The sequence below is a fragment of the Malania oleifera genome, chromosome 6, assembly GCF_029873635.1.
Source record: "Malania oleifera isolate guangnan ecotype guangnan chromosome 6, ASM2987363v1, whole genome shotgun sequence".
Classification (NCBI taxonomy): Eukaryota; Viridiplantae; Streptophyta; class Magnoliopsida; order Santalales; family Ximeniaceae; genus Malania; species Malania oleifera.
In genome coordinates this window covers 54,609,873-54,634,402 of record NC_080422.1, presented here as the reverse complement: position 1 = coordinate 54,634,402, position 24,530 = coordinate 54,609,873, and the positions used below count along the sequence as shown (strand labels likewise).

Here is a 24,530-nt window from a genome sequence, read left to right as displayed (position 1 = left end):
AGTTTTCATCTTGACAATAATTTTCAACAGGTTCAATATGAATGATGTGTTATAGTCTTATAGATAAGGAGGCTGTACAAAGCTCTTAGTCCAGAAATATGCATGCTGTGCTATGGAGTCAAATGAGACTTCTAGCCATATCTTCCTTTATTGTAAGGTTGCAAGATATACATGGAACAATTTGTTTTCATGTTTTAGTGATGAGTGGGTGGCTCTTGAAACTATTCATGGCTTTTTGATGGTGAAGTTTTGGGGTTTTGGAAAGAATAAAAGAGGAAGGATTTTTTGGGACTGCAGTTTTTACAATGCTGTGTTTATTTTGGCTCGAAAGGAATGCTAGAATCTTCAAAGATTGGAAGGCTTCTCCAAATTTTCTTTGGGGAAAGTTACTTTTTTTGTTTCTTTTTGGGCACATCCTCTTGGGGTTTTTGGGGTTCTATTGCTTTCTGATATCTGAAGGGATTGGAAGGCATCCTTTTGTTGTAATATTTTTTTTATTTAGTTTGCTTGTATTTTGTTCTCTTTCTCGCATTCTTTTTCTGGGAGGATTTCTTATCCTCTGTCCATTGTAAGTATTTCTTCTCTTTATGATCTTAATATTAATCTCTCTTATGTGCAGTGGCAGTCAATTACTCTTCTCTGTGGTCAAATCTACTATATTGGGATGTTGGGTATAAAATGGGCTGCTACTTGCAGGTGCAGAGGAGTCTCTCTTGCAAATGAGTTCTCCCTCATAAACAGACCTGGAATAGGCTTTATGCCTGCAATAATGGGGGCTTGAATGATGATTTGAGATAGGATTCGAGAGGAGAAGCATTGGTGGAGGGGATGCAACAATGGAAACAGTGGTGGCTAGAAGGGCTTCTGGCAGCCAAGAGTTCTGGAGGAGGTTCTGGCAATTGTAGACTCTGGCATAGGTCTTAAAAAGTTCAAGCAAAGGTCTGAAGAAGAAATTCCGATTTCACATGACAAGCTTTGAAGTAGAGATATTTTTTTCCCCCTTTTTAATTGTTGCTGAAACTTTCTTTGGATTTCAGACTGGCAGCAATGATTTCTTTAATGTTTTTTTGTTGGAGGCTTCTCTGAATTTGAGACCTGGCAGTATTGTTTTTCTTTTTTAATATAAATCGAAGGGCTCTGCAGATCCACGGGATTTTCTAAAGGGGAAATGGATTAGGGTTTTGGTTTTTGGGGATTTTGCCTGAGGGCAGCAGTGATGGCTGTGGTGAATGGTTTGTGGATTGATGATAAGCTCTGATACCAATTGATTTTAGGAAGGTTGAGAAATAAACAGATTATGGAGAGGAAATATGGAGAGGAGAGAATAGACAGAGAAGAGGAAGAGAAAGCAAAGAGGAAGAGGAAGAAGAAAGATAGCAAATGTAACTCAATTAACAATCAACAGTTAATTACCCTTATATCACAAGCCTATATTTATAGGCGCAACTAAGAAACCTGAAAAAATAGAACTAACAAAAATTACAAAATAATTTCATGAAATAACTCCCAAGTAATTTAAAATCCCTGAAATAAAAATAATATCTTCAAACTAAAATCCATAAATTATTTAAATATATGTTTTTATATAACTGTTTAGAAGGCAGAAAAAATGGTCTTCCATCAGCTATGCCAATGAAATGTGTACTGGTTCCATTTTTTTGCACATTATATGATGGAGCTCTTTTTTGTAATTCTATATTTTTATACAAATATGATGTTAGAAGGAAATATCTTATATTTGTAATTAGGTTGTGTGAGTGGGGATATTTTTGTCCTTTAATCTTTTTATTCTTATTAATACATTAGAGGCAGGCCTGGAGCTGTACGTAAGTGCTCCAGGAAAAGCTGCCGATTGTTTCTTTTCTCCTTCTTCTCGTCTTATCTTCATCTCTAACCGTGAGTTCTGTATTTTCTCTTTGGTTCTACAGTTTATTTCAGATTTACAACACCGTATCAGAGCTGTTTCACTGAACGTGATTAATCAGACCTAGTACAGCCTTCTCTTCCTCTCCTTTTCTTTTTCTCTCCAATGTCATCCCTTAAGTACATATTTTTTTCCCCTGGTTTGAAAGTTGTTTAGGGTTTGTTTCTCTCTTAGCCGTGAGCCCCTCTTGTGGGTGTTGTATGGCTCTTGGTAGTTTGCTCATGTAAAGACAGCTCCCTTCTGTTTCTTGCAGACTGCTGTTGCTGCTCTGATATTTTCTCTGACTGCTGGTCCAGTGATGATACTGTCATGATGTTCTAGCTGCTGTTGTCGTGTCTGCCTATGCTTCTAGCTGCTGCCAGGTTGGTTTTGGAGTGTCTGCATTGCTGTTTTAAGTGCCTGTGGTGCTTTGTTGTGGTCTGCCCTGTTCTGTGTGGTCAAAAGTGTGGTCTTCTTTGCTCTGTGTGCTCAAAGCTGGCGGCTTTGACAGGATTAGTGAGAGACTATTTATGCCTATGATTCATCCTAGGATATTGTAACTTCAGTTTTGTGGTGGTAGCTTCCTGCCCAAGTTCTGTAACTTCTAAGATTTGGAGTGCTGTTCTGTGCCTGTGTGTGCTGGCTGAAATTGCAGAGTTTGTGTGTTATTCATTCCCTATACTGGTGTGCACTGATTGTAGTGTATAGGAGGTGTTTTTGATGGCCTCTGCGGACAGAGTTTCAGCTGATGCTGTTCATGTACAGATCACAGCCATCAACTGGCTGGATCCTTCAACTACCAGTTGTGGTCTCAGGCAGTGTGTGTGTATATTAGCGTGAAAGGGAAGTCCCAGTATTTGTTGCATTATCCTCCATCTCTGGACTCCAAGGATTATGAAGATTGGATGAAAGAGAATGACATATTGCTGGCGTGGTTGTGGTATAGCATGGAGCCACGAATTGCTGTGAACGTGAAGTTTCATTGAACAGCCAAGGTCGTATGGGATGATCTTTGTGAAAGCTTCTCACAAGATAAAAATCAAACTTGTGTTTTTGATCTATATGAGAAGTTTTCAAATATGACCAAGACGGTGGGTCCATTAGTGAGTACTATAGCCATTTGAAGGGTATGTGGGAGGAACTCAACATCTATCAACCAGTTAGCTCTAAAACTGAGATGATTAAGGGGAAGAGGGCATAATTTTTGGCTGCCATGTCTTTTTTTGGGCTGAGTCTTGAGCTTCAACCCATTCGTGAATCGTATCAAATTCAGTGAATCCATACCATCCATGATTGAATCATATGATAGAATCCAATGTATCACCAAAGACGGCTCTCAATCTTCTTCCCAAGTGTCTTCTCGTGATAGTTCAACCATGGTTAGCACTACCTTCAACTGTGGTAAGGGAAGTGTTGGAGGATGAGGATGGGGTTTGAAAAGCATTTATAGCAGAGGTAGTGTATTAGGACATGAAGTTTGTCATGGCAATTCTTGCATTTGCACACATTGTGGTAAGGAAAACCATACTATGGATCATTGTTGGGATCTTCATAGGAAACCAACTTGGGCCAATAAGTCTCTTGTTGAAAGTGATCCCACCATTGAAACTTCAAGTGCACTTGTCCACTGTACTATAGAGTTGAGTACATCATCTACTGTGTCTGGAGGAGTATAACAATCTTGTCCTTATGGTTCAACTACTCCAAATTTAGTCTTCTACATCTAATGCTACTGTGTCCCATTTAGGTATAGCTACACTTCTATCCTCTTCATCCTCTTCACCCTAGGTTATTGATACTGGTGCGTCCTCCCATATGATTGTTTGTCATAGTCCTAATTTATTTGAGTCCTTGAAACCAACTGCTTTACATTCTAAAGTTACTCTTGTTGATGGTTCAATTCATGGTTCGAAATCGTGGTAGCGGGTAACGTCGCGTAACGGTTGCGGGTGTTGCGGAACGCGGGAGACGCGGGTGTTACGTTACGGGAAGCTGGCGTAACGGCTGTGAATTTTTTTCACGCATGCACAACCATGCCAGAATCGAAAAATAAGCATGAAATCCATTAATGCATGATTTTTAATGAATTTTGACAACCTTCATTCAACCTACAAATGCTTTTTAATAGGCATTATGATTTTTATATTAATTTTAGTGCGCTGCTTACAAAAAAAGGCATATTTTTTTAAAGTTTGCATTAGTTTAATGGGTAAAAAAGATGTAGAAATGTAATTAAAATGAAGAATCAATTGATTAAAGAGATAAAGTTACTTAAAATGAGTCAATAGACCCAATAATTTATATTACAATACAATAATTTATATTACAATTTATAATTTAAAAAAATAAATATGGAATTGTAAATCTTACAATTTAATTATTTAAATGGTAGTGTACTTGAGTCACTTGAGACTTGACTAATTGTGTAGAAATTAGGATTTATTATAAATTTTAGATCTAATATTAAATTATTAATAGTCAAGGTATTTAAAAAAATAATTATGTAGAATATTAATTAATAATTTTTTACTAAATTTGTACTCTAACTCTCTATCTTTATAAATTTTATGTTTTAATAATTTTATACTAATTTTTTTATTGTAATTAATAAATTCTACTTATATAATCATTTATAAATTTGCATACTAATTAAATAATAAATATAAACTGAAATTATAAAATAAACTAAATTATTAGTATAGAATAAATTGGTAATTTACAATTACATTACCCAATGAAGTAGAAGAACTGAAGAAACATGCCCACTCCTGAGTCCCAAGTCCCCATCGAAGCTGCGAGAGAGCTGCAACCTGCAAGCCCCCAAAATTTGGGGGAATCGAAGGCTTCAAAACTTATTTTTGGAGCTGCGACTGCGAGCCTGCGAATGGAGGCGACCTGCAGAGCACAGCTCCTTCAAGCGACAAATCGAAGATTGGAAGCTGATTTTTGGGTTCTTACACTGGACAAAGGAGACGAACTGACGAAGAGGGAAAAATCGAAACACCTTCAAGGGAAAAATCAAACACCTTCAAGATGAACTGCCAGTCAGCTGACCTGCGATGGCTGCGAACTGCGAAGAACATCTTCAAGGCAAAAATCGAAGCTGATTTTGGGGATTTTGAAGCTTCAGATCCGTAGATTCAAGCTGTACGAAAGAGACGAAGAGTGAAAGAGGGAACAGCACAACAAATCGAAGCTTCGAAGCTGCTTTCGTTTCTTTGGAGGCTTCAAATGAGGAGATCTAAGCTAGATGATGGAGAGAGACACACAGAAGGTACGCAGTAGTGTAAGGGGCTGTCGGCTGTAATGTGTTGTAACGGACGTTACGGGTTGTAACGTTAGTGTAACGGCCGTTATGGGCCGTTACGGTTCCGTAACGGCTGTTATGCACGTGAATTTTCTGCTCACCGCTAATGCGGGCTGTAACGGAATCGGAGAGATGATTTTCCGTTACGTAACGGCTGTTACGCTACGTAACGGCCGTTATTTAATACCATGGTTCAATTACACCAGTTTCTGGTTGTGGCAATATTCTTTCATTTCCTTCTATGCCTCATTCCTCTATGCTATATGTGCCAAAATTTCCCTTGAACCTGTTATCAATTAGTTAATTAACTAAATCTCATAATTGTTTTGTGACCTTCTTTCCTTATAATTGTGTTATTTAGGATCTAGATGAAGAAGAGGATTGGTGGAGGGCTTGATAAGGATGGCTTGTACTCATAGTGTTCCTGTTGATGAGTGGCACGCTTGTTTGGGTCATCAATTTCTTTGAAAACTGCAAGAAGTTTTTTCAGTGTTCAATTGTTCCTTTTGAATGTTTTGTGTGTCAGTTGGGAAAACATGTTAGGACATATTTTCCATCTAGGATCAAGTCTTGTAGTAAATCATTGTTTTCTCTAATTCAGTTAGATATTTAGGGTCTATGTAGAGTAAATAATTTGACTAGTCATAAATATTTTGTATCTTTTTTGGATGATTTTTCTTGTATGAGCTGGATCTATTTGTTAAAGGACATGAATGTATTTACTCAATTCTACCAAGAAATAAAAAACTCAATTTGGCATTGGTATTCAAAATTTTTGATTTGATAATGCATTTGAATTTGTTCAAAATGAGCTTAAGTTCTTGTGCTTGTTCAAAGGAATTATTCATCAAACATCATGTATACATACTCCTCAACAAAATGGAGTAGTTGAAAGAAAAAATACACATTTACTTGAAATAGCATGGTTTACTCCTTCACATGCATTTTCCTAAAACCTTTTGGACTGAAACCCTTCTAACAACCTGTTTTTTGCTTAACAGGATGCCCTCCGGTGTTCTAAAAGGACAAATTCCCTTCACCATTGATTACCTAGAAACATCCATGTTCTCTATTGTGCCTCGTGTTTTTGGGTGCACATGTTTTTTCCATATTCCACATACTGGTTAAGAAAAGTTCTCTCCTCGTGCTGCTAAATATATCTTTGTCGGGTACTTGAGAACGCAAAAGGGTTATAGATGTTATGATCCCCTCACTCGTAGGAAATGTGTTAGTGCAGATGCCACCTTTTGAGGGAACACCTTATTTCTCTAGTGCAAGATCCCCCTTGGATGAATCTATTTTGAGTCCATCAATGTTTTATGATCCCCCCTCGTGTGTTAATCCTCCTGTTCCAACTATTATCCCTCTCTAGAAATCTTCTACTCTTCCAAATCCAATTGTTAGTGATCTAGAGAAACAATTGAAGGTTTATGAATGACGGAAAGCAAGCACAAACATCACTGCCATTGTGCAACCACCTCCCTTGCCCATCACTATTTTGACTTCTGGTTTTGGAGATCTATCCAAATGTGACTTGGATTTGCACATTGCTCATTGAAAAGGTACTCGAACATGTACTCAACAGTCCTTAGTTTCTTATCCTATCGCCCATTCTGTTTTAGTTCTTCACCTTCCTAGCATTATATTCTTTTGCCTTCTCTATTTCTTCTGTTTCTATCCCTTCCTCACATGTTGAAGCCTTTGCTAACCCTAGGTGTAAGCATGAAATGGATGTAGAAATGGATGCCTTGACCACTCAAGGGACATGGGATTTGGTGGATCTTCCTCCTGGTAAGGAGTTGGTTAGGTGTCATTAGGTCTACACCATCAAATATCTTTTTGATGGTTCTATTGAACGGCTTAGGGCTCAATTGGTTGCCAAAGGGTACACTCAAACATATGGTATTGATTAATTTAAGACCTTCCTTCTGTTACTCAACTAAATTCTGTTTGTGTATTGATCTCATTAGCAGTTAATTTTGATTGGGCTTTATACTAAAATTTGTTGGGTGTGAAGAATGCTTTTTTATATGGAGATTTGCAGGAAGACGTATACATGGAGCAACCTCCAGCGTATGTTGTTTAGGGGGAGGATGGTAAAGTATGTAGGTTGCATAAGGCCATTTATGGTCTTAAGCAGTCTCCTCGTGCCTGGTTTGACAAGTTTAGTGTGGCTGTCTCTACATTTGGCTTTGTTCAGTGCTACTCTGATCATTTGGTCATTGTACGCGAAAAGGAGACAAAAGTGGTACTTCTTGTGGTTTGTGTTGATGATACATTACTAGAAGCGATTGCAGTGGGATTGGGAGCTAAACTTATTGGTATTCCTATATTTCCTAACATGAAGTTGTCTAGGGATGTCGGATTGGAATCTGAGGACAAACTTCAATACAGGCAATTGGTTGGTAATTTGATCTACGTGACTGTCACTTGACTGTCAACCTGACATATCTTTTGTAGTAGGGGCGGTGAGTCAATTTATGGTAAATCCCAAAAACAACCTCATTGGGATGTTGTTTGTAGGATTTTTGGTTATCTCAAGGGCTCTCCCAACAAAGGTTTGATATATAAATGCAATAAAAATTGTGAGGTCATGGGATACTCTGATGTAGATTGGGCTGGCTCTATTTATGATCGAAGGTCTTTTATTGGATATTGCACATTTGTGGGAGGTGATCTTGTTACCTAGCAAAACTAGAAGCAAACTACTGTAGCCAGATCTAGTGCAGAAGCAGAATTTTCAGCTATGGCTCATATTGTGAGTGAGCTTACGTGAATGTAGTCTTATGTCAGAGATTGGATTCTTGGTAACGAAGCCAATATATACTGATAACCAAGCTGCTATTTATATTGCTAGCAATCCAGTATTTCATGAGAGGAGAAAGCATATTGAAGTTGATTGTCATTTTGTAAAGGATGCTAAGTTGTGAAGGGTAGTGAAGACTGAAGACTCCGTTTGTGAAATCTGTGTATCATTTGGGCAATGTTTTCACAGAGCCTTTATTTAAAAGCCCATGTCTAATAGTTGTAACAAGCTGGGGTTATGTGATATTTATACACCTCCAGCTTGGGGGGGAGTGTTGGAAGGAAATATGTTATTTTAGTAATTAAGTTGTCTGAGTGGGGGAATTTTTGTCCTTGAAATATTTTTATTCTTGTTAATATATAAGAGGCAGGCCTGGAGCTGTACATGAGTCCGATTGTTTCTTTTCTCCTTCTTCTCTTCTTGTCTTCATCTCTAACTGTGAGTTGTGTATTTTCTATTTGGTTCTTCAATTTATTTCAGATTTACAACATATGATTATCATAGCATTGCACAGGCAGCGCCAGCCTGTGGCTGTGGATCTTGCCCTTTTGTGATCAGTAATTTTTAGAGGAATTCTTGCACAAAATTTTGGCCACTATGATTTTAAGATTTTATAATTTTTTTGTAATCAGGTTATGAATGGGATATTGGTCATTTTCAAGGTGCTCAGCGACCTGATGTGGAGTGCTTTAGAAGTACTTCATTTGGGCTATCCGAGTCACAGGTTTGTCTTTTTAATAAGTATATCTTGGTTTGTATTCCCTTAATGTGTTTTTGGGTATGAACTCTTTTTGAACGAGGAAAATAATGGATAAGCTGATATCCTCAATGACTTGCTGTAGCTTGTTTGCCCTGCATCAATTTAATTCATCATAAATAAAACCTGTGAATTTCTACTACTGAGTAATTTGGCTCGTTTTGGGTCCATCATTTTGGTTTTGCTACTGTTAAGTAAATTATAGAAGCCACAACCGCTACTATGACTATTTTTGCACTGTTTGTAGCTACCGTCAGTTATCATTGATTGTTTATGCTTATGCAAATGTAGAAGTATTGTAAATCAATTTGTGGACAAAAGTATTATTGTATTTTAAAATAAGACCAAATACTTCTAAAAAGAATTAAATTCAACCAAAATTAGGTAAAATTACTGTTAATATTTTGATTAAAATGAAGACCTAACTTGAAGATAGGTCTCTCCCTCTATTTATAATACAAATTAAATACATTCTAATGACAGTAATACCCTTACTAACTCTCACTAATTAACTATTAACACACTTAATAATAATAATATTGAAAGGCATATATAACCTTTAACACTCCCCCTCAAGCTGGAGCATAAATGTCATATGCTCCTAGCTTGTTACAAATAAATTTAACATGAGCACCCCACCAACGCTTTGGTAAATAAATCAGCAAGCTGCATATCAGACCACATAAGCGGTAGTAATGAGCAGCACAAGTTTATCTCGAACAAAGTGACAATCAACTTCAATGTGCTTCGTCCGCTCATGAAAGACCAAATTGGAGGCAATTTGAAGAGCAGCTTGATTGTCACACATCAACTTCATAGGCTAAGAAAGAAAAATACCCATTTCTTCCAACATGTTCTTCAACTAGACAAGTTCACTAATAGTGTGAGCCATAGCTCTATATTTTGAATCAACATTTGATCTAGCCATCACAGTTTGTGTCTTACTCTTCCAAGAAACCAAATTCACCAACCACGATATAATACTCGGTTGTGGATCTCCGTCGGAAGGCGACCCAGCCCAATCTGCATCTGTATATCCATGGATATAAGTGTCACCTTGATTATGATATAAAATACCTCTTTTAGATGCACCTTTGAGATATCTCAAGATGCGAATTTCTGCGACCCAATGACTTGTCCTCGGAGAATCTAGAAATTAACTATGAGATAATTCAACTTTCCAATGAGTCTCTAGTATTTAAAGATTAGGTAGAAAATCACCCATATCCAACACTAACTTGCTGTTAGGATCCATGGGTCTATCAGTTGGTTTAGATCCCAACAATCCAGTTTCAACCAACAGATCAAGAACATACTTCCTTTGTGACAAAACAATTCTTATACGAGATCTAGATACTTGTATACCCAAGAAGTATTTTAGCGGTCCCAAATCTTTAGTTTGAAACTAAAGTTTGAGACTCTAAATACCTTTATCATCATCACCTATAATAACAATATCATCCACACAAACAACAAGAAGAATCCTACCTGATGAAGTATGATGACAAAATACAAAATGATCTGCTGCACATTGTCAAAGACCAAACTCAAGTACTACAACACTGAAACTACCAAACCATGCTCTAAGAGACTGTTTTAAACCATACAGAGCCTTTTTGAGCCGACACACTAAGCCTGACTCCCCCTTAGCAACAAATCCAGGTGGTTGCTCCATATAAACCTCCTCCTCAAGGTCACCATGCAAGAAGACATTATTCACATCTAATTAATGCAGAGGCTAGTGACAAGTAGTAGCCAAGGAGATGAACAGACTTACTGATGTAAGTTTGGCAACCAGAGAAAAAGTATCAGAATAATCTAGACCATACACCTTAGTATATCCCTTAGCAACAAGACATCCCTTTAGACGAGCCATAGAACCATTAGGGTTGAATTTCAGAGTGTAAACCTAGTGACAACCAACCACGGACTTGTTAGGAGGAAGAGGTACCAAGTCCCAAGTGCCATTGTCATGTAAAGCATTCACCTCTTCAACCATAGTGTTCCTCCGCCCAGAATGGGCAAGGCTTCCGAAATAGATTTAGGAAGAGTAGTTGATGATAGAGCAACAACAAAACAATAATAGGAGGGTGATAAGGAGTCATAAGAAACATAGTTGGAAATGGGATGTTGTGTACATGTGCGTTTACCTTTCCGAACAACAATAGGGGAATCAACATCATGGGAAGTATGATCATTAGAAGAGGAAACCAAAGGCGTGGTAGTAAAAGCTAGAGGGAACTCTCTTCCTTGGAGCCACTGTCGTGAATACACTTGCAAATTAGGATGATCAAGACTATGAGAAGGACTTGAACTACATGGAGACTCTGCTGGTTGGTCGGGCAAGGACAGCAAAGTAGAATATGGAAGATTAGGCAAAGGAAGAAACTCATTGAGCTCATAAGTTCTTAGGGACTAGGTGTAGTAAGGTGTAGACTCAAAGAAGGTAACATAGGTAGAAACAAAGAAGCGATGCATCACAGGACTATAACAACAATATCTCTTTTGAGTATATGAGTAGCCCAAAAAGACACATTTTACAGTAGGAGGATCCAACTTATCCACCCTAGGAGTTAGTTGATGAACAAAAGACACATGCCCGAATATAGGAGGGAGAGAGAATAAAGGTGAATTAGGAAAGAGAATGGACTAGGGAAATTTTACCACAGAATAGAGGATGACATCCTATTGATCAGATAACAAGCAGTGAGTACAACATCACTCCAAAACACTTTAGGTACATGCATTTGATAAAGTAAGGTGTGAGTGATTTCAAGAATATGTTTATTTTTCCTCTTTGCAACCCCATTTTGTTGAGTGTGGGCACAAGATGATTGATGAAAAATACCAAATTGAGTCATATGAGTAGTGAATTGTGCACTGAAATACTCTTTAGCATAATCACTTTGAGGCATTAGAACTGGAAAACCAAAATGAGTTTTTACTTCAGAACAAAAGGCATAATATACATGAAATAACATAGAATAGTCTTTTATTAAATATAACCATGTCGTTCTTGAATAATCCACGAAGGTTACAAAGTACCAGAAGCCCCACTCGAGCACAACCCTACAAGGGCCCAAAACATCAGATGAACATAAAAGGGCTTGCAGCTTGTTTATTGACTCGAGAAGTGAAAGGTACACGATGGTGCTTTTCCAACTGACAAGACTCATAATCAAGACTAGACACAGAACTGAATCTAGGAACAAGACATTTTAACTTTTTCAATGAAGGATGATCAAGTCGACAATGAATTTGGAAAGGTGTGGCAGCAGTTGTGCAGGTGGTAGGAGATAGCGGCTTAAAGTGATAGAGTCGACCATCTTCATGCCCTTTGCCAATCGTCTTCCTTGTCTTTAAATCATGACTAACCACAAAATTAGGGAAAAATGTCACTGAACAATTCATGGATTTAGTAATCTTGCTAACAAACATAAGATTGAAAGGAAATATGGGAATATGCAAAACCAAAGGAAGAGAAATTGAAGAAGTGGGATTTATAGTATGAGTTCCCTTGACTGCCGTGGTGGATCCATCAGTAAGAGTTACACAAGGTAAATTTGCAGGATATTGAAGAGTGGAGAAGAAGCTAGGTATACCCATGATATGATCAGTGACAATAGAGTATATGACCCAAGGACTAGGACTAGAAGCACTAGATGATAGACATACTGTGGGATTACCTATTTGGGCAAGAGATGCAATGGGAAGAGAAGCTTGTTGTGATGCTTGATACTTCTGGAACTTGGAATACTCTTCCTCTGACATGGATACAATACATTGCCCCCACTCGGTCCCAAAGGTGAGGAGTCGGTGGTGGCTGCATTGGCAATGTGTGAAGGTCTACCATGGAGATACCAACACTGTTCAATAGTATGATTCCACCGTCCACAATGAGTGCACTTGTGTGGAGTACCTCTATCTCCTTCGTCTCTACCACCACAACCACTTGAACCACCTCGATAACTTTTGCGGTTGTGTGGTAGAGAATTAGAATCACCCTGTGTAGCAAAGGCTGTCCTCTTAGAGCTAGATGCAAGAGTAAGAGAATGCATGCTAAATGAAGCACGAAGGACACGAAAATAAACATTTGCAAATGATGGCAGCTCAACACTACTAAGTATTGGAGTCTGGGCTGCCTCAAGCTTGGGTCTGAAGCCCCCTAGAACACGAAGAACTGTCATCTGCTTCCTATGCTTCTGCATCTCATGAATGTCAGTAGTTATAGGTTACATGATGTTAAGCTCTTCATGAATACACTTCATCTCTCCAAAATAATCTGCAATACTCCTATCTCCTAGTTGTAATTGAAAGTACTCTTGGGATAAATCATACATACGTGTAATGTTATTAGAGTATAAAAGTTTGACATAATCCCAAATCTCCTAACATGTATCTAGATGCATACACATCTGTGCAATCTATGGCTCCATTGAATTCCATAAGAGGGAAACAATCAAGGCATCTTCTTGAACCCACACTTCTTTTCTCTTCTCATTAGAAGGATTAGATTGGAGCAAGTGGGCAGATTTCCTAATCCGGCTAAATAAACTCGAACAAATTTAGACCATTGAACATAGTTCTTTCCATCCAACTTTGGAGTCGTTATCTGTGGCAGCGATGTAGGAAACAAATTTTTGGGATTCATAGATTTTCATCCCAACACTCACTAATCAGCAGCCACACCAATGTCAAACAAAAAGAACAATCAAAACTAATCGGGACAATCGCAAAGTAAGCACGGACACAACCATAGTCGAGGTGAACGACTCACTGAAGGATATAGCACTGCCACAGCCTCACAACTGGACATACAAATGCTGCCACTGCTCCAAACAACTCACAAAGAAGCCTTCACAAACCCCGAACAGAAATTAACGGAGTATTGTGAGTGCATGGTCGAAAAAGGTTGGATTTTTGAGCAAAAAACAGGCCCAACAGCTTGATAATAATGTCTAGAGAAGGAATTAGAACATGGCAGCGGCAAAAAAAAAAAAGTTGGCCTAAAACTCACTCATGTGCCGGTGCGTGGGGTTGGCACTACTAGCATTTGCTTGGTGGTGGCGACATGTGGGATCTCCGCCGGCGATTAGGTTTTGTGGGGTTAGGCTTTGGAGGGTTCTGTTTTTGGGTATATGGTTTGTTTTGTGAAATAATGAGGGATGGAGGTGGATCTGGGAAGGACAGCTGTGGGAATGGCTTTTCTGGCGACAATTGAGCCTATAGGGTTTAGGTTGGATACGCTTTGATACCATGTTAAGATTTTGACTAAAATGAATGACCTAACTTGAGGATAGATCTCTCCCTCTATTTATTATACAAATTAAATACATTCTAATGAAAATAATACCCTTACTCTCACTAATTAACACACTAACACACTTAATAATAATACTAAAAGACATAAATAACCTCTAACAATTACATTTAAAAAATTTATTTTAGATTTGTTGAGGTTTGAAGCTAAAAATCCATTTAGTTAAAAAATAAAACTGGAAGTTACAGCGTCAAATACTAATTAATGAAGTAAAATCCAAGAAAAAATGCAGTATAGTTACTTCACGGGCAAGGTATCTAGTCAAAGTCTTGGATGGCCATTTGATTAATGAGAGAGAGACTAAGGAGCTTGCCCTTTTTATTAATTGTGACAATAGTTTGGAACTTAGATTGTTTTGAGGAATATTCTTGCTAGTCTTTCTTTTTTCATCTGGTTAGTGATCCTAATGTCATTCCTTTTTGCGCTTTGCTCTTTAATTTGGAAAGCTAAAGGGCCATTTAGTTGTAAAATACATTTTCCATTTTTTAGTTTACCAAAGAATTACAAAAGTTAGCTTAATTTTTAGTTTTTCCAGATTTGTATTAAAAAGGTAAAAAATAGAGAGCTTTTTTAAATGTGCAAAACAATATTTTATTTTTTATTTTCAGATTTCAAAATAATAAACACAAAAAAAGACAGCTTGCTTTTCAATTTTTCCAAAAATTATAGAAGGCTGTGTTTGGGATCATGGATTTTGGGGCTTGAATTTCGATTAGCATGGATTCGGAAGAAACTCAATACATAATCCACACAAATTAAAATCCAATATCCAATTTCCATGCTCCCATATGCGTAGTAAGAGTAAGAAATCTAGAAAATAATAAAAAGATATTTTCCAACTTTTCTATATAAAATTGGAACATTGGAAAATAAGGTGGTATTTTCGTAATTATTTGAAAAATAAAATGAAAAATAAAACTATTTCCACAAGAAAATAATGTCAAAGCTTTTTATTGTTGTTCATTTATTTTATACTAATGTGGTAAAATGAAAAAATTAGCTAACTTTTTTGGTAATTTTTTGAAAAACTATAATGAAAAATGAAAATTACTTTCCTAAAATAAACAAGCCCTAAGTTCCTCCAAAGTTAAGGCTTTTACTTGACTATGTATCAAATGACTTGCATTAGAAGTGAATACCTAACAAGGCCATGTTGTTTGATACTTGCGTCTTTTGTTTTAGGAGTGAGGAGATTTGTTCACATTTATTCTTACATTCACTTCACTTGGGCTTTTGGGATAAGAAGTTTGGTGTTTTTGGTGAAAATTGGGTCCGCCCTTCTTTTGGGAGGCCATTTTGTGTTGGAAATATAATAGAAGGAAAAAAAATTTACTAATAAAATTAATATTAAATAAAAATACAAATACTTAGCAGAAGCTGAGACGTAGAAGGACCATTGTTCTTAAAGTCGATTTCGCGCCTATGGAGAACATTTCTTGGTGCATATAGTCACTGCACGCACAATCTCTAGGATAACTTTGTTGGCTCGGTTTTGTGTGCACTCACAAACACCAGAGCTATAGGAGATGTAATGTCATTTAGTTGCCTCCAACAAAATAAAAAAATTCAAGAAAGAGTAGAAGATAATGTTATTTCAAAAAAGAAAAATCGTATCTTTAAATGAAGCATGACACAAATTATATAGTTAAAATTAAGTATAACTTCTAGCATCATAAATGCGAAATCGTTTAAGTAGTAGTTAATATTCTAAAAACATTAAAACTAATAAATTAAATTTAATATATACTTAATTAATATAAAACCAATGACTGTTATATAATATTTTATTAAACAAATTTTTTTTTTTTTTTTTAAATTTGAAACATCCAACATTAATACGGTAATACCAACAATCCCCTACATGGTTCAAATTAAAAAAAAAAAAATGAAGAAAGATAAAAACTGGTGTTGGTTAACCAGCAGATGTACACAATACCTTTCAATTTGAATTGTACTAAGAGAAAACATGTTATGAGTTTCAAGAACTTGGTGAAGATTAAATTCTTGAACCAAATTCTTTTAGCGTAACACTATAAACATATCACTCACATAATATCTCTAAACACAAAACTCTTGCGGGTTGGTATGAATAGGCCATGCACCATACTTGGATATTCACAAGTGTTTTAGAAAGTTTTAGCCCAATAAACTTTCATAGGAATAAGGGCCCCACTTCCACACTAACATAGGTAAATCCATCAAGTGTGTAACTGTAATTAAGCACACCACCTAACAAAGGATATGGATTTATTAAGAGATAAAGTCAACCTCACAATCGTTACATTTGCACCATTCAAACATCATAGGGATGATCAAAACAAATAATAGTGAGCACGAAACTACTTAATGACTTGTTTTTACCCATTGAACCTAATACATGGGATCTCTAATCACATAGGTTGGGATGCCATCATTTGTATTTTATATTAATAGCTTAAGATACATCCCCCTCAATGTTTATTTTCCATTAGCTTTTTAGCTAGTCCTTTAGTTAAGGAATTCATTAATCAACAGATTTTTCTCAATTCTCATATTTTAATCATATTGGTATTAAGTACCCCCACATTTTTGTGATCCCATTAATAATAGCCCAATTTGACTATTCAATTAGTTCAGGTTAGTCGACAAGTATACTAACCAAAGCCAATTCTATGGTTGTGTGTTTGTTATCCACTTGGATAATGTACCACAAAATTACACATCTATGTGTACTAATTATCATACTTGAATTAATTTTTTTGTGCCATTTAAGGCTCGTAAATTTGGTGACTCCATTGCCACACTACTGTTCTCATGTAAATATTGTCTCATTTGCACTTATCTTACTTTGTAAAAACATTAATAATAATTATCAAGCATATTAATTTAATTGCATATTTATGCACCATTGTCTATTTCACATATGAATAGAATATCAAAACACTTCAATTAATTGCTTTATGCCAACAAAATATAGATGCATCCATAAGTAATTACAAATAAATACTTAGATTTTTAGTAGCACTCTTGCCCGATTCTACTATTATTTTGAAATGCATCTCCAATTATATGAACAATCATCTAGAGAATTTAGAAAAATAATTTCAATTCGTCTCGAAAAAGAAAGAAAATAAATTAAATTTTATGTCAATCAACACTTCCAAAAAAAAAAAAACAGGTGTCGTAGAGTTTGGTTGATTAAAAAAATAATAATTTAACATGAAAATTACATTATGAAAAATCATGTATTATGAAATTCATGATTTACAAATAAGATAATATAGTAGTCTCAAATTTAAGTGTTCAAAATTTAAATATTTAAACAATTGAATAAATAAATGGAGACATGATTGTGCCTATTGCAAAATATAAAATAATACTGACAATTCAAACCAACCTTAATAGCGTTTGACTTAAGATTCTTGGAAATATAATAGAAGGAAAAAATATTTACTATTAAAATTAATATTAAATAAAAATGCAAATACTTATAAGAAGCTGAGACCCTTAAATTTGATTTCACGCCTATGAAGAACATTTCTCAATGCATATAGTCACTACGCACATGACTTCTAGGATTACTCAGCTGACTTGGTTTTGTGTGCACTAACAAACACCAAAGGTAGAGGAGATTTAGTGTCATTTAGTTACCTAAAAAAAATATAAATCTCAACAAAGATTAAAAGATAAAGTTATTTTGAAGAAAAAAATTGTATATTGAAATGAAGTTGGATCACAGTTTATATAGGAAAAATTAAGTGTAACTTCCGGCATCATAAATACGAAACCAAGGTTGTTAGAATCGGGATCCTAGATAGGATCATTGGGAGGGTCTGCAGGATCGGATCATAGGATTGGATAGTGGATTGTAAGATTCTACTTACAATGTAAAGTAAATTTAAAATTTATATATTTGGCAATTTATGACAATTCCTAATAAGAAAACCTTAAAAACTTGGTAGTAAATTTAAGAAGTTAAAACAAATTTTAGGAATGTAGCTAGCTTGCTAGCTAGCACCTAGTAGGTTTTTCCTTCAATAATTTGGACCCTAAAAAAAAATCTAAGTAGCCTGAACTGCAAAGTGCTCTGCAAAGGGTAGCTTGTTGCTAGCTTATTTATTTAATAATTATAATTAAAAACAAAAGCAAAAAGAATGCAGAGAAGAAGGAAGAAGAAATTGCTAATCTTAATTCAATGAATTGATGTAAATTTCTCAGTTTCTGCGGTTTTTGTCATCAGACTACAAGAAGAAGAAGAGAAGCAGAGAAAAAATATAAAAGGAAGAGGAAGAATGTTTGTTAGTCGCAAAGAAAAGAAGAAGAAAAAGAAAGCTATATGCTCTCTGCTTTGTGAAAAAAATTGGTCTCTGGCTTGTCGATAATAAAAGAAAAAGAAGAGGAAGAAAGTAAAAAAGAAAAAAAAAGTATAAAGATAAGGCATAACTACTACAAGCCTGCAACTTTAAGCTCTTAGCCTCACTGTGCAACTCCCTATTTGTTGAAGCTCTTTGCTGATCTCAAGGCTCTTAGCTGGCTTCTGCTATTGCTAGGAGAAGGAATAGTCCAAGCCTAGTGATAGACAAGCTAGGATCTGTCTATCAAGAACTCTAAGCTCTCAAAGAGCTTTCCATTTTGAAGGAAGAGAGCTTTCAAGAGATGCTCAACTGCTCTCTTGACAGATTGAACAAATCCTAGAACATGCTCATTATTTTGCCCTAATTTTAATGCATTTGAGCAGACCAAATTTTATGTCTTTTGCAAAAGTGTTTGGGCCAATAAAAATTTATATATTTGGCCTTTTTCTTTAAAATCCTAATGCTAAATAGCAAAAAACCATATTCCATTGCAAAAGCAGGACCGGTAGGATGGTGAGTAGGATCACGATCCTAAGATCCTAATTATCTAGATAAGATCGTACTTTATTAAGATTCTACTTAAGATCTGAATCGATTAGGCAAGTATGGATTGTAAGATCGCAGAATCGCATGATCCAGCTTGGGATTTTGATAACCATGTACGAAACTATTAAAGTAGTAGTTCATATTCTAAAAACGTTAAAACTAATATATTAAATTTAATTTATATTTAATTAAAATAAAACCGATGACTGTTATATAATATTTATTAAACAGATATATATATATATATATATATATATAGTTAATTTGAACATCCAACATTAATATGGTAATACCAACATTTTGCACTATTATGTTTAGGGGGTTTGGCAAGGGGGAGGGGAAAACTTGTGTGGCAGTGCATTGTTGTGGCTTTCCTTTGGTGTATTTGGTTTGGACAGAAATGCCATGATCTTTTGAGGGTTTGGCGACTTCTATTAACTTGCTTTGGAGCAGAGTGTTGTTTCTTGCTTCACTCTAATGTTGAGCAAAGGGCTTCTTTCGACATGTACCTTTTGTAAGACTTACAGCGTGGCTTTGCTTCATTCGGTTGTCTAGTAATTCTTTTATTTTTTTCTATTGCTGTTTTCCTTCTGTAGGGGGAGGATACCTTGTTCTCCTTGTTTTTATTTTCCTTTTTTGTTGTACTCTTTTCTTTCTTTATCTAATACAATTTTTGTTCATCAAAAAAAAAAAAAGGCGAGAAATAGGAAAACTGATGGCAATAAGTTTTTGTAATTTTTTGTTTGAGCTTTTTCTGAACTTAACATTATAGACATTAGGTGTGATGGTTAGGAAGCCTCTCATTTCTTTTGATATAATTATATATATATATATACGCACACAATGCCAATAGAACAAACAGAATCACATCATCACCTGAAGACAAAAAGCCTCTCTTTTTTTGTTTTTTTCAAAGAAAAAATTTGGAACCTTACTGTAAAAGAAGGCGGATAACAGGCTGTAGGGTTTATGGATAGAAAGTGGATTGGAATGTAAAACAAGGTGGATAACAGGTTGTAGGTTTTATGGATAAAAAATCGATTGGAGTGTGCTATGGTTTGAAGCTTCAAAAGACACAAACATTTTACTCTTGGTACTTCTACTTGAACAGTAACAAAAGTTCTTTTGAGGTTTTTAACACACCGAATGACAGAAAACAGCAATTTCTATTCCCTTGGGGCGCCATATTTACTTATTTAGTCTTAGTATTGCATCACACAATCATCAAACAGCATAATTGCTGAAAATATCTCTAAATATTGTTAGAGTTGGAAGAGTACATATATGCTGCTGGAAGGTTTCGAATTCTAATAGGATTAGAACTTGCGAAAATGGAAATGGAACAAACTAGAAATATTATTTTCTCCAACAACCTAACTGCGCTGAAGGCCACATTCGAACTCCAATTAACCTAGCTGAGCACTGAGACGAAGGATCCTTGGGCAGAAATTATAGCCCATGTCCATAAATATATAGATTATTAAACTAACCCCACTCAATGAACTTAAATAAAACAAGATTACCATCATACTAATATAGACTTAATATTAAGTAGATTAGGTTGTGGAAGATCTCAAAGAGGCACCATGTTTTTTACCATAATTCCAAGTTTCTTTGGTCTTTATACTTAATTTTTCTGTTAAATTTCTTGTAGCTCAAATCAATGGATACCATCATGATTTCCTGTTATCTGAAGCATAGTGTTTTGATCTATAATATTTAATAGTTCATGAGTTGGTCCTGTTAGTAGTAATTTCTCTTATTCTTTTAGTTTTCTTGTTAGATAGCTAAATGTATTGACTATTGTGTGCTATATTTTATGATAAGTATCACCATCTGACTTGTCCTAAATGGATTTAATTTGTGAAGAATTATTTCTGAACGGCTGTATCAAGGATGGAAATATATCCAGAATTCAATACATCTAAGCAATCCATATAATTATTCAACAGCTTGTTTGGTTAAAATTTCCAAGGGGAGACATTTATGGGTCAAGGTTCCATTGTGGTCAAAGTGCATCATTCTACTGGTATAGTTTTTCGAAGACATAGCATCTTAAATTTTCAGCAGATTTCAGAAGATCATTAGTTAGTTCAATTCCATGGTTTTGATGGATAAATTTACTTTGACAGGATCCTCTTCCCATTTTGTTAAACATTATTATTGATAGGATGTTATTCGATGATCCTCTTGTAGCTATTGCCACAAGCCTACATCCATATTCCCTTAATATTTTGATTTATTCAGGCCATTGCTCCAGATCCTTTGGCCCATGTCAACAAAGAAGAAACAGATATCTTGATGTATTGTACAGGAGGCATCCGATGTGATGTGTATTCAGCAATCCTTAGGTAGCTATCGGTTCCTTCTTTTGCTTTCTTCACCACCCCCCCCCCCCCCCCCCCCGGCCCCCAAAAAAAAAAAATCCCAAATATTCATTTATATTTTTTATTTACATTTTATGCCAGATGCTGGATGATCAACCTGGAATGAACCCATCGGACTTTTTATTTATTTATTTTTAAAGATTCTTGTATTAGTTTGCATTAAAGAACTCAAATAGGTAAACCTGCCAAACCTAAAAAGGGTGTCCCTGGGCCACAAGGCTCCCTGCTTTGTGAGGGTAGGGGGAGGGTCATCGCAGTGTACGCAGCCTTACCCCTATTTTTATGCAGAGAGACTGTTTCTTTGGACTTGAACCCAAGACCAACCGGTCACAAACAAGCAACTTTGCTGTTGATCCAAGACCTGCCCTCCTAAAATATCAAAATTTAACAGCAATTTCAGATATTCACAGAAATGTTTGCAAGTAGCAAACAAATTTGTGCATTGAATTGATCAAAGTATGCAGGTAGGCTGGTCAAAATGTAAAAATATAACTAGTGCCCATTGGTCAAAATTGTTGAGTATATTACTTGCATGCACCTATCAAATTTTGTAGGCACCAATGAACTGAGTTAGTATACAACAAATATACAAAAAATGGAGAACTGCTTTTATATATAACTACTGTATAAAAATACAAAATAAAAAAACTTAAAATAAAACTTGTTATATTTAAAATAGGATAAGCTATTTATGTGTATGAGACAAAGCATGCCAACCTTGGACAATACAAAATGGCATTATAAATATTTTCTTCTATTTTGAATTACAAATTAGGCTAGTTTTCAGAATAACTGAAGAGGGGGCTTTGAAAAAATTTGTACAATCCTTCAAAACACCACAAAACATGTCCATGTTTCTTATATTGTGAATTATTAATTGGGTTAATTTTCCCAATAATGTAAGGGTGGTTAAAAATGTTTTTACAAATTAGCTATGTAATAGAAGGATCTAGGCAGTACTGCTCCCAATTATTGGAGATGCTGACACTTGGACTTAGAGCTCCGCTGCTGCTCTTGGATAGATGAGCACTTGGCATCACGCTGAGTCCAATCCTCGAAAGCCTTTCATGCGACGAAATGATAATTAAATAAAGGTCAATTACACTATCATGCATGGTCTGAAATGTCCATGGAAATTTCCCCTTTCCACCACCCTAAAAATCAAAATGATATTCAATTTTCATTTTACAAAATTTACATGAATCACCTAAAATTTATCAAAATCGCAAGATTTCAGAAAAATTTGTCGAAATTTTAACTATAGAATGAAATTACCTTGAAATTCAAACTTGAGATTTAAAACCCAAATTGAAATTTCCCTCTTAATTCATCTTTTTCTTGTTGAAACTAGAGATTATTTACAAAAAGGATATGAATAGTTTTCAACCTTTTGAAATTGTGTGAAACATTAAGCTTAGATGTCGACAACAACATTTTGTTTGCCATTTATGTTTAAATACCTATGTTTTTATAACGTAGAATATTTAACTGATTTTATGAATTTCATCTATTAATTTAATGTGTTTAATATTTTTATTATATTATGGTTATTGCACCTTATCCAAAAGAGAGATTCCTCTGTTGACAATCTTTGGATGGTTTAATATCCTACAGAATGCCATGCAGCTTGTCCACCCATCTGGTTGGAAGCTAATCCATCTGACGACCTGATGCTGCTCATTTCAACCTGTTACTAACATCTGCCTCTCATTTACTTGGAAGCAGCCAACTGATGTGGATGCTATATGTTAAGTTAGAGAAGTCCTTGAACTGTCAACTATCAAAGCTGCGTGCCATTTTTAGTTACTATTGTATGCACTGTGATAATACATTTCCATGTGAAATGTACTATCTCTGTTATAATAATCGCCAAAGTCTCAATTTCCACCCATGTTGTAATGTTATCCACCTTAACTAGATATTTCTTGTGACCTTTCGCTTTTTCAAAGGGTCCTAAGTGAGCATTACCCACTTGCTAAAAGTGGTATAGTGTTAAAAGATAAATTAAGAAATGAGCACATTTGTGGTAACTTAGGCATGACATGTGAAGACAAGGGAGGAATCGTTGAGATAGTCTGGGCACTTGCAATGTAGGCCAAATAATGTAGCAGCAAGGAGTGAGCTAGTTACCATTAGTGGCATTAGAAGGGATAGTAATAGACTTTAAGTAACCTGGAATGAGATGGTGACCAAGGATTTAACAACCCTCAAATTGTCAGAGGAAATTGTCCAAGGCTGTTTAGTCACCTTGGCTTGTAATGATATTCTCTCTAGGCAAAGCCCTTCTTTATCTTCTTCTCTCTCTTCTCATCTATTTTGTAAACTCAACCAAACCTCTAACAGTCAAGTTTTTGGTTTGCAATTATTATTGGAACTTGATTGCACTAGAATTGGAAACAGAATGGCAGATTCCTCCTTCGTGTTCGGTTCAACATAGAATCTGAGTAGAAATACTTTTAGTATTTGGTATATGCAGAGATGAGAATTGAATCATTCTAATTTAATAGTTTTGCTCTTGCATGTTATAAAAACATGTTATTTAAAAAAAAAAAAAATGAGAAAGTAGCATAATAAGTGAATAAGTACATTATTTGATTATATAATAAATCTAGTTACGATAAATATCATCATTATCATGTACTTTGTTATGTTTTTCATATTATTTTTATTATATTCTTAACATCACTGTGTTATTACTATCTTGTGACATTTTTATTTATTTTATAATAATTATATTTTATTCTATTTAAGTTTATTAAATTTACATATTTTAGAATTATATGACCTAATATGATATATTATTATATTATATGATTTAATGTAAAATAATAATTATATAATAAATTAATTATTGTACCACAATAATGACATTCTATTTATTATACAACTACACAACAACAAACCAAGCCTTAAGTTTCACTAGGTGGGGTGGGCTACATAAATCATTTTCCACCAGTTAATGCAATCATGGACAATTTTCTTCAACAAATTTAGGGCTATTAAATCCTTATTTATTATTTCATTCCAAGTTATTTTAGGTTTATCCCTATTGTTTCTACTACCCCTCACAGTTACTAATTCACTCTTTCTCACTGGCACACTATGTGACTTACGTTGCAAGTGCCCAAACCATCTAAGTCGTCATTCCCTTATCTTATCTTTTACAGGAG

General features: G+C 35.3%; 1 protein-coding gene across 3 annotated transcripts in view; it reads left to right on the top strand.

The window, feature by feature from the left end:
- The window catches only part of LOC131157127 (rhodanese-like domain-containing protein 8, chloroplastic), an 83,015-nt gene that overhangs the window by 48,156 nt on the left and 10,329 nt on the right, over window positions 1-24,530 (top strand). For 2 of the 3 annotated variants that reach the window (XM_058111028.1, XM_058111027.1), the window contains exons 5-6: window positions 8,649-8,740; window positions 21,221-21,324. In XM_058111028.1, the coding sequence (XP_057967011.1) occupies window positions 8,649-8,740; window positions 21,221-21,324 (196 nt within the window). Of the gene's footprint in view, window positions 1-8,648; window positions 8,741-21,220; window positions 21,325-22,974; window positions 23,252-24,530 lie in introns of those variants that run through there. The other variant, XM_058111029.1, reaches the window with a different exon arrangement.